At 47.7% G+C, this 11571-nt stretch overlaps 1 protein-coding gene across 1 annotated transcript; it reads right to left on the bottom strand.

Moving 5' to 3' along the window:
* Window positions 1–4227: 4227 nt before the first annotated feature.
* LOC135533837 (Wilms tumor protein homolog) lies at window positions 4228–6501 on the bottom strand. The gene is made up of 3 exons (XM_064961052.1): window positions 6372–6501; window positions 5943–6035; window positions 4228–5299 (listed from the first exon to the last, which is right to left on the bottom strand). Exons 1-3 carry the CDS (start codon window positions 6499–6501, stop codon window positions 5178–5180), a joined length of 345 nt encoding a protein of 114 aa, XP_064817124.1. The 3' UTR covers window positions 4228–5177.
* Between the last annotated feature and the right edge of the window lie 5070 nt (window positions 6502–11571).

Raw genomic sequence — 11571 nt, 5'->3', positions numbered from 1 at the left:
CATACAGCAGCCCTCATCATTAACCCACACAGAGCCATACAGCAGCCCTCATCATTAACCCACACAGAGCCATACAGCAGCCCTCATCATTAACCCACACAGAGCCATACAGCAGCCCTCATCATTAACCCACACAGAGCCATACAGCAGCCCTCATCATTAACCCCATAGAGCCACAGCAGCCATTAATCCACAGACAGCACAGAGCCATACAGCCCTCATCATTAACCCACACAGAGCCATACAGCAGCCCTCATCATTAACCCACACAGAGCCATACAGCAGCCCTCATCATTAACCCACACAGAGCCATACAGCAGCCCTCATCATTAACCCACACAGAGCCATACAGCAGCCCTCATCATTAACCCATTAGCACCCATTAACCCACAGAGCCATACAGCAGCCCTCATCATTAACCCACACAGAGCCATACAGCAGCCCTCATCATTAACCCACAGAGCCATACAGCAGCCCTCATCATTAACCCACACAGAGCCATAGAGCAGCCCTCATCATTAACCCACACAGAGCCATACAGCAGCCCTCATCATTAACCCACACAGAGCCATACAGCAGCCCTCATCATTAACCCACACAGAGCCATACAGCAGCCTCCTCATCATTAACCCACACAGAGCCATACAGCAGCCCTCATCATTAACCCACACAGAGCCATACAGCAGCCCTCATCATCATACAGCAGCCCTCATCATTAACCCACACAGAGCCATACAGCAGCCCTCATCATTAACCCACACAGAGCCATACTGCAGCCTTCATCATTAACCCACACAGAGCAGCAGCCCTCATCATTAACCCACACAGAGCCATACAGCAGCCCTCATCATTAACCCACACAGAGCCATACTGCAGCCCTCATCATTAACCCACAGAGCCATACAGCAGCATCATTAACCCACACAGAGCCATACTGCAGCCCTCATCATTAATCCACCCTCATCATTAACCCACACAGAGCCATACAGCAGCCCTCATCATTAACCCACACAGAGCCATAGAGCAGCCCTCATCATTAACCCACACAGAGCCATACAGCAGCCCTCATCATTAACCCACACAGAGCCATACAGCAGCCTCATCATTAACCCACACAGAGCCATACAGCAGCCCTCATCATTAACCCACACAGAGCCATACAGCAGCCCTCATCATTAACCCACACAGAGCCATAGAGCAGCCCTCATCATTAACCCACATAGAGCCATACAGCAGCCCTCATCATTAACCCACATAGAGCCATACAGCAGCCCTCATCATTAACCCACACAGAGCCATACAGCAGCTCATCATTAACCCCTCATCATTAACCCACACAGAGCCATACAGCAGCCCTCATCATTAACCCACACAGAGCCATACAGCAGCCCTCATCATTAACCCACACAGAGCCATACAGCAGCCCCATCATTAACCCACACAGAGCCATACAGCAGCCCTCATCATTAACCCACACAGAGCCATACAGCAGCCCTCATCATTAACCCACACAGAGCCATACAGCAGCCCTCATCATTAACCCACACAGAGCCATACAGCAGCCCTCATCATTAACCCACACAGAGCCATACAGCAGCCCTCATCATTAACCCACACAGAGCCATACAGCAGCCCACATCATTAACCCACATAGAGCCATAGAGCAGCCAGCCCACATCATTAACCCACATAGAGCCATACAGCAGCCCTCATCATTAACCCACACAGAGCCATACAGCAGCCCACATCATTAACCCACACAGAGCCATACAGCAGCCCTCATCATTAACCCACACAGAGCCATACACACAGCCCTCATCATTAACCCACACAGAGTCCTCCATACAGACATCCTCATCATACAGCAGCCCTCATCATTAACCCACACAGAGCCATACAGCAGCCCTCATCATTAACCCACACAGAGCCATACAGCAGCCCTCATCATTAACCCACACAGAGCCATACAGCAGCCCTCATCATTAACCCATTAACCCACACAGAGCCATACAGCAGCCCTCATCATTAACCCATTAACACAGAGCCATACAGCAGCCCTCATCATTAACCCACACAGAGCCATACAGCAGCCCTCATCATTAACCCACACAGAGCCATACAGCAGCCCTCATCATTAACCCACACAGAGCCATAGAGCAGCCCTCATCATTAACCCACACAGAGCCATACAGCAGCCCCATCATCATTAACCCACATAGAGCCATACAGCAGCCCTCATCATTAACCCACACAGAGCCATACAGCAGCCCACATCATTAACCCACATAGAGCCATAGAGCAGCCCTCATCATTAACCCACACAGAGCCATACAGCAGCCCTCATCATTAACCCACATAGAGCCATACAGCAGCCCACATCATTAACCCGCACAGAGCCATAGAGCAGCCCTCATCATTAACCCACACAGAGCCATACAACAGCCTCATCATTAACCCACACAGAGCCATACAACAGTCCTCATCATTAACCCACACAGAGCCATACAGCAGTCCTCATCATTAACCCACACAGAGCCATACAGCAGCCAGTCCTCATCATTAACCACACAGAGCCATACAGCAGCCCTCATCATTAACCCACACAGAGCCATACAGCAGCCCACATCATTCACAGAGCCATACAGCAGTCCTCATCATTAACCCACACAGAGCCATCACAACAGCCCTCATCATTAACCCACACAGAGCCATACAGCACCCTCATCAGCAGCCATACAGCATCCCCATCATTAACCCACATAGAGCCATACAGCAGCCCTCATCATTAACCCACATAGAGCCATACAGCAGCCCTCATCATTAACCCACATAGAGCCATACAGCAGCCCACATCATTAACCCACATAGAGCCATACAGCAGCCCACATCATTAACCCACATAGAGCCATACAACAGCTAACATTGACTCATGTTTTATTAAGCTAGAGCTATAACAGGATCACTGCTGCCCTGCACACACACTGACACACAACTCCATCCACATCATGCATTACTTCACAGGCCTGAGCAAACTGCCTCTCTGCATCATGTGGTGTAGACAGACACGCTATACACTCAAAGCCCCTCACAACTGGGGTGTATCAGTTCAGAATGTGATGGATCAGGACTAGGAAGGTACTGGTCTGGTCACAACAGAGGGTAACATCAGCTTTAGCCCTCCTCCTTTTCATTCCACAATCTCAGATCAATCTGACACAGTAGAATTTGGCCCCTGATTCTCACTGACAGGCAGACACAACCCTCGTGTGGCAGGAGGGTGTAACATCAGAGCATTTAAATTACTCGGGTGTCAGGAATGGGGATCATGGTGAACATACAGATCTCGGCCAGGTTTCAATCCGTGGAGCGTTGTGGACAACGCGCCATTTAAAAGGTATTTCCGATTGAGTCGACATGTGAATGGCGTTCACCATGAATGCGTAACGTGGGAACAGATCCAATAGATTGGATAGAATGGGACCCAACCGATATATGTGATATGGTATGGCTTTTACATGTGTGGTGATGGGACCCAACCAATGGTGTTTATATGTGGTGATGGGACCCAACCAATGGTGTTTATATGTGGTAATGGGACCCAACCAATGGTGTTTATTTGTGGTAATGGGACCCAACCAATGGTGTTTATATGTGGTGATGGGACCCAATGGGACAATGGTGTGATGGGACCCAACCAATGGTGTTTATATGTGGTGATGGGACCCAACCAATGGTGTTTATATGTGGTGATGGGACCCAACCAATGGTGTTTATTTGTGGTGATGGGACCCAACCAATGGTGTTTATATGTGGTGATGGGACCCAACCAATAGTGTTTATATGTGGTGATGGGACCCAACCAATGGTGTTTATATGTGGTGATGGGACCCAACCAATGGTGTTTATATGTGGTGATGGGACCCAACCAATGGTGTTTATTTGTGGTGATGGGACCCAACCAATAGTGTAGATTTCTCTCTAGAAACAAGGGCGATATTGAAGTACATCCAGAGGAATGCGTGTTTCTCTTCTAATTTATAGGGGTCCATATGTTCCTGGTTTTGGAGATGTGTGTGGGAGATTTAGGAGGGGGAGACCTGCACCTTGTCCGGGTCACGGAGGGGTTGTGTTATCTCAGTCTGAACCCCGTTGGCTCCTCCTAAGGGTAAGATGTCTTGATATGAAATATGAGACAACACCACATACCAAAAAATGACACAACAACACTGACCAAAAGATCAACATTTAATACATTTGAACAGTACAAAAATACAAAACGACTGTTTAAAAAGGAAAGCAATGAGTCATATATACACAAAGGAAGTGACATTTTACACTGTAGGCACATAAAACACATGTACACATTTCCTCCAGCAATCACAGTATCATTTTCTGTTTTACTCGTTGTCTCGTTGGACATAGAGTGACATTGTCTGTTTCCTAACTCCAGTTTACATGGTCGAGCTCCAGTATATACAGGTCTAGGATCTTCATTTGATATGCAGGAAATGTCAAACTTGTTTGAGGTTTTAAAAGGCTTCTGAAGTTTATAATTTCCAATTTCAGACTTGATTTTCCCTTATAAAAAAATATATCAACCCCAATTTAAATGTCTATGAATTATAATCCACATAATAATTCCCATTTCCTGTTGCTGCCGTATTATTTTCTTGCTGTAGCAAACCGTCTCAAATTAAGATCCTACATCTGTAGTAAAACATTTATGGCAGAAAAATGAACATAAAGCCAGTGCAATTATAATACAACAACCAAATAATAACAATTGATGTTCTTCTCACCCAGACAGCAGATTCTTAATCATGGCTCAGGATGAAGCTGGTTGTGTACATAAGAAAAATATCAACTATTTGATTTCTAACAATAAAAACAGGGAATCCTAGTGCTGGGTTATCAGGGGTTGAAGCTACAGTAACCGTTGATATTCATTGGCTGATGTGACATAAATCTGAGGTGGCATTGATCTATTCGTCTTCCATCCAAAGGGGTGCATGGTGAAACTATGTTCTTTAGTTGGAGCAATAGAGGCCATATTTGAGTTGTACTTTCCACTTATGGCACTCGGTGGGCTTAGGTCCAGTCATCATTGTTGCTCAGATGGCTATGTGTTTGGTACGGTCCAATCCAGTCCTGTCCAGTCCAAACCGGTTTAGTACTGGTCAGATGGCAGACTGTAATTTGATCAGGTTCCTCTGGTGCATGCTGTGGTGGCGAACTAACTCATCAGACCTGGCAAACTTCTTCTGACAGCTGGACCAGCGGCATGTAAAGGGCTTCTCACCTGAGAGGAGGAGAAGAGAGGAGAGGATAAGAGAGGAGGATAAGAGAGGAGAGGAGAGAAGGAGAACAGAGGAGAGGAGAGAAGGAGAACAGAGGAGAGAAGGAGAACAGAGGAGAGAAGGAGAACAGAGGAGAGGAGAGAAGAGAGGGGTGAAGGAGAAGGAGGAGAAGAGCGGAGAAGAGGATGGAGAGAGGAGTAGAATAGGGGAGAGGAAAAGAGAGGGGAATAGAAGAGAAGAGAGGAGGAGATGAGAGAGGAGGAGAAGAGATGAGAGGAGGAAGAGGAGGAGAATATGGGAGAAAATGAGAAGAGGAGAGGAGAAGAAGAGAGGGGGAAACAAGAAGGGGAGAAGAGAGGATTGTCAGTGGTGGCGATGATTTAGTGGTGAAAAAAATCTAATCTGTCATTTAAATCTACAATTAATAAAAGCTTCATAATTGTATACACTCATTATTATGGTTACTAAGGTAATCATTTGGCCTACTGGCTATTTAATTAGTTGTATTTCATTAGGATCCACATTAGATGGAGCTACCACAGCAACTACTCTTCCTGGGGTCCACATCATAGAAGCAGTGTAGTGACCAGGATAGTAACACAGTAGAAAAGCAGAGGAATAGGTAGAAAATAAAGGTATACGCACTTGTTTTACCTGTATGTGTCCGAGTGTGTGTCTTAAGATGGTCTGACCGTGAAAACTTTCTCTGACACGTCTCACACTGGAATGGTTTCACTCCTACAGAGAGAGGTGGAGAGAGGGGGGAGACATGTGGGGTTAAGAGTTTATAAAGATTATTTTACTCTGGGTAAAGAGAGAAGAGTTGGAGAGAGCAAGAGAGAGAGAGAGAGCAAGAGAGAGAGAGAGAGAGAGAGCAAGAGAGAGAGAGAGCGAGAGAGAGAGAGAGCGAGAAGCTGAGAGACAGAGAGAGACAGAGAGAGAAGCTGAGAGACAGAGAGAGAGAGAGAGAGAAGCTGAGAGACAGAGCGAGAGAGAGAGACAGAGAGAGAGAGCGAGAGAGAGTGAGCGAGAGTGAGAGTGAGAGAGAGAAGCTGAGAGACAGAGAGTTCTGACCTGTGTGTCTGCGTTGGTGTCTCTTCAGTTGATCTGATCTGGAGAATCTCCGTCCACAGTCTGTGAAGTCACACTGATACGGCTTTTCTCCTGCAATCATAATCATCATCATCACCACCATCATCCTCATTATCACAACCACCAGGCCAGTGAGAAGCATGTTAAGCAAATGACTGTTGTCTGTATGTTGTCTATATGAGGTGTACTGACCGTGTGTTTCCTGCCATGCATCTGCAGGTGGGAAGTTTGAAGTATCTCTTATTGCAGCCGGGGTAGGCACACACAAACGGACGCTTCTCATTGGTCTCTGATGACCTCACCACAGACGGTGTGATACCAGGCACCCGCCGCATCCTGAGAGAGAAAGAGAGAAATAAAGAGAGAGGTAAAGAGAGAGATGGAGGGAGAGAAAGAGAGAGAGAGAGAGAGAGAGAGAGAGAGAGAGAGTAGAGAGAGAGAGATAGAGGTAGAGAGTAGAGAGAGATGAGAGAGAGAGAAGAGAGAGAGGAAGAGAGAGTAGGTGAGAGTAGGTGAGAGAGTAGGTGAGTGTGTGTGTGCGCGTGCATGAGTGTTTATGCGTGTCGGACCTGACCTGTAGTCCTCTGTAGAGGCCGTGTGTGTGGATGTGGTACTGGGCACTACAGCTGAGGACCACCGGAGGAGGGGGGGCCGTGGGGTCACTCTCATATCCTGTCCCATGACTGTAAGGGCAGCAGAGGTGAGGCTGGGGTGAGCACAGTGCAGTACCATGACAACAAGACTGAATATCTAACAACATGCTACTATAACAGTCAGTGATGTCACACTTCTTCCAGTTAATCCTGTTGGAGTGAGAGGGAGGGTGGTGGACAAGGGTCAGAGAGGGATGCTTCTATCTGTTATCCTCACACCTTCATCCTGTCCTCTGTTCAGGGACATATCAGTTCCTACTCCTGTGTTGGTCTTGGTGAGGGGTTGTAAAAATGGGGGAGAGAGAGAAGTGAGAGAGAAAGAGGGAGAGAAAGAGGGAGAGACAGTGAGAGAGAGAGAAAGAGGGAGAGACAGTGAGAGAGAGAGAGAGAAAGAGGGAGAGAAAGAGGGAGAGACAGGGAGAGAGAGAAAGAAAGAGAGGGAGAGACAGGGGAGAGAAAGAAAGAGGGAGAGAAAGAGGGAGAGACAGTGAGAGAGAGAGAAAGAGGGAGAGAAAGAAGGAAAGACAGGGAGAGAGAGAAAGAGGGAGAGAAAGAGAGAGACAGAGGCAGCAGCTGTGTATTCATTTCATTGTACTCTCATCCCCGTCTTTCTATCCCCCTGGGCAGCAGACCAAATCTTACCTCCCTCCTCCCATCCTTCTCTTCCTCCTCCATTACCTCCCTGACTATGGTCAAGGCTCCGCTAAATAAATATAATACAAGAAGCTAAACACACACATACACACAACACACACATACAACACACACAACACACACATTGATGGACCATGCAGACCACAGTCCACCCAGCTTGGTACCTTTTGATGGTGGACAGTGTGTTAGCAGGGTTCCACGCTACACACCCAGCTGAGAGGCCATCTGGTACAAGTTATCACTGAGAAAAGCACACAGACAGAAAGATTATCACTGAGAAAAGCACACAGACAGAAAGATTGCAGGTTATCACTGAGAAAAGCACACAGACAGAAAGATCACAGGTTATCACTGAGGAAAACACACACAGACAGAAAGATTACAGGTTATCACTGAGGAAAACACACAGACAGAAAGATTACAGGTTATCACTGAGGAAAACACACAGACAGAAAGATTACAGGTTATCACTGAGGAAAACACAGAAAGATCACCTGTTATCAGGTTATCACTGAGGACAACACACACAGACAGAAAGATTACAGCTCCACATTATTTACTGTATACACCATTGAAGCTAACAAAAGCTTTATCTCGGTTAACGCAGAACTAAAATCTTGCATAATGTGGTTTACTTAGTCTGTCCACGAGACATCAACACAAGCTATACTGATATGATTTGGGGGTGCGTAATGGCTGGATAATTTGCTTTTACGGTCAGAAAACCCCTCCCTCCCCCTCCCCCTCCCTCCCTTCCTTGTTTCTGGATAATGAAGACATGACAGTATGGGAAACCCCACATACTTCCTTCATGAACACATCCAGTCCACAAAGAGCTCATTAGAAACCCTGGGCTGTGAAGCCATTAGTCACATTGGCAGATGATTACACTGGCTACAACACACACACACACACAGAGAGACGTGATACACACCCACAGGCATTGAGGGTGAGTGTGACCGTGCCTAGTACATGGTGAACCAGTGCATGACATCACTCTGTCCTCACAGTATCATTACTAGAGGAGGAGGGGATGGAGTTGGAGGAGGAGGTGGAGGAGGAGGTGAGGGAGGGAGGAAGAGGACGGCGGAGGAGGAGGAGGTGGAGGGAGAGAGGTGGAGGTGGAGGAAGAGGTGAGGGAGGAGGAAGAGACGGCGGAGGAGGAGGAGGTGGAGGAAGAGGTGGAGGTGGAGGAAGAGGAGGAGGAGGAGGAGGAGACGGCAGAGGAGGAGGAGGAGGTGGAAGAAGAGGTGGAGGTGGAGGAGGTGGAGGAGGAGGTGGCTGAGGAAGAGGTGGAGGAGGTGGAGGACAGTGTACAATATCCTGTACATCAGTGGAGGCTAGTGAGGGGAGGAAGGCTGATAGTAATGGACATAATGGAGTGGATGGAATGGAATGAATGTTTCCATGTGTTTCATTCCATTCCAGCCATTGCTATGAGTCGTCCTCCCCTCACCAGCCCCCACTGGTGTATAGAAAACATAAATGACCTGTGTGACATACCAGGGTCAGTTGTACTGTATGAGGCAGCACTGTTGAGAAGCAGGCTGATGATAAGTGTGTGGGTGTGTTAGTGTGGGGGGGTTGATCTGATGGTTCCTAGCTCTGGGATAGGAGATGAAAGGCTATAAAGGGAGAATGGACTCTTCTCTTCCTCTCTTATCAGAACCTGTTCCTGTAGTTTGAGTTCCTTCTGTTGCCTCTCTCCAAAAACAAACTGAGGTCAGAATTTGAAGAATCCTGGCTCAGTTTGCCTGCTGAGCTGTTTTGGGTTAAAGAAATCCCCCCATGTTACAGAAAAACAAATGGACTGACATGTGAGTCCCTCTCCTCCCCTTCCACCCACCACTTTACCTCTCCCTCTCCTCTCACTCTCCTCCCTCTCCTCTTCCTCTCGTCTCCCTCTCCTCCTCTCCCTCTCCTCTCCCTCTCCACCCCTTCCACCCACCACTTCACCTCTCTCCTCCTCTCTCCTCTCCTCCCTCTCCCTCCTCCCCTTCCACCCACCACTTCACCTCTCTCCTCCTCTCCCTCCCTCTCCCTCTCCCTCTCCTCTCCTTCCACCCACCACTTCACCTCTCTCCTCCTCTCCTCTCTCTCCTCTCCTTCCACTCTCCTCTCCTATATTCCCACATTTTACCTGTTGTTTTTCCTCTCCATTTCCATCCTCTCACATTCCTTCTATGACTCTGTACCGGTACCCCTTGTATATAGCCTCCACGTTGACTCTGTACCGGTACCCCCTGTATATAGCCTCCACGTTGACTCTGTACCGGTACCCCCTGTATATAGCCTCCACGTTGACTCTGTACCGGTACCCCCTGTATATAGCCTCCACGTTGACTCTGTACCGGTACCCCCTGTATATAGCCTCCACGTTGACTCTGTACCGGTACCCCCTGTATATAGCCTCCACATTGACTCTGTACCGGTACCCCTGTATATAGCCTCCACGTTGACTCTGTACCGGTACCCCCTGTATATAGCCTCCACATTGACTCTGTACCGGTACCCCCTGTATATAGCCTCCACATTGACTCTGTACCAGTACCCCCTGTATATAACCTCCACATTGACTCTGTACCGGTACCCCTGTATATAACCTCCACATTGACTCTGTACCGGTACCCCCTGTATATAGCCTCCACATTGACTCTGTACGGTACCCCTGTATATAACCTCCACATTGACTCTGTACCGGTACCCCCTGTATATAACCTCCACATTGACTCTGTACCGGTACCCCCTGTATATAACCTCCACATTGACTCTGTACCGGTACCCATTGTATATTGCACCACCATTGTTATTTACTGCTGCTCTTTAATCATTTGTTATTCTTATCTATTGTTTTTTAGGTACTTTATTAAAACTGCATTGTTGGTTAAGGGCTTGTTAGTAAGCATTTCACTGTAAGGACTACTACACCTGTTGTATTCGGCGCATGTAACAAATAACATTTGATTTGATTTGATTTAGCTCTGTGTACAGTCTCAGACGTACACTTCCTTCCTACCCTGGTGATCTCACTTCCTTCCTACCCTGGTGATCTCACTTCCTTCCTACCCTGGTGATCTCACTTCCTTCCATTGGTCATAAGGTCCTCCTCCCTCTCAAAGACAGACTGACATTTGATGAGCTCATCAAAGGCCATTGAAAATATATATATATATATTATTATCTCTATAGGACTTCCTGGTTGAAATATAAATACAGTACAATGAGTATCTATCTGTGATCATCACTGGAGTCAGATCCTAAATAACTATGCAGTCAAAATGAACCCTGGTATCCTAGCAACGGTAGCACAAACATGTACAGTGTAATGCTATGAGAGTCAGGCGTATGGATCTCAAGCTAAGGGGACCCAAGGTGATGAGGAGGTTTGTGAACAGAAAGGTACCTGTTATAGTTCCTCAGCAGTAGAGCCTGGCTGGTTGGACAGTTCTCTGAGGGGGGGTGGCAACCAAACATGGAGGGAGGGGCCGGGTACTGCTGGTCACCTGCATAGCATACAGTAAATGAACCGGACAAACAAACCAATGAATTAGCATAAAGACCTGTTGGACAGTAGTTACAGCACGATGAAACCTCATGCTCAATATAACACCAGATTGGTCTGTTTATCAGCTGACTATCTCTGCTGCTATATCCCCAGGAGTCACAGAGAAAAGATAGGAAGGACGGACGGACGGACGGACGGACGGACGGACGGAGAGACGGACGGACGGACAGGACGGACAGGAAGGACAGGACAGGCAGACGGACGGACGGAGACGGACGGACAGGACGGACGGGAACAGACGGATAGGAAGGACGGACGGACGGACGGACGGACGACGAGACGGACGGACGGACGGACGGACGGACGGACG

This window comes from Oncorhynchus masou, unplaced genomic scaffold (genome assembly GCF_036934945.1).
Source record: "Oncorhynchus masou masou isolate Uvic2021 unplaced genomic scaffold, UVic_Omas_1.1 unplaced_scaffold_2700, whole genome shotgun sequence".
NCBI classification, from domain to species: domain Eukaryota; kingdom Metazoa; phylum Chordata; class Actinopteri; order Salmoniformes; family Salmonidae; genus Oncorhynchus; species Oncorhynchus masou.
Note: the sequence above shows the minus strand (reverse complement) of the source record. Positions and strands in the feature narration are given on the sequence as shown.

Excerpts from the sequence above, each read along its gene's own strand:
- LOC135533837 (XM_064961052.1), bottom strand. The coding sequence starts at position 6,501 with ATGAGGATGATGGTGGTGATGATGATGATTATGATTGCAGGAGAAAAG. Across the intron at positions 6,036-6,371 it reads ACACCAACGCAGACACACAG|GAGTGAAACCATTCCAGTGT; the intron begins GTCAGAACTCTC and ends CTCTCTCTGTAG. Across the intron at positions 5,300-5,942 it reads GACACATACAGGTAAAACAA|GTGAGAAGCCCTTTACATGC; the intron begins GTGCGTATACCT and ends TCCTCCTCTCAG.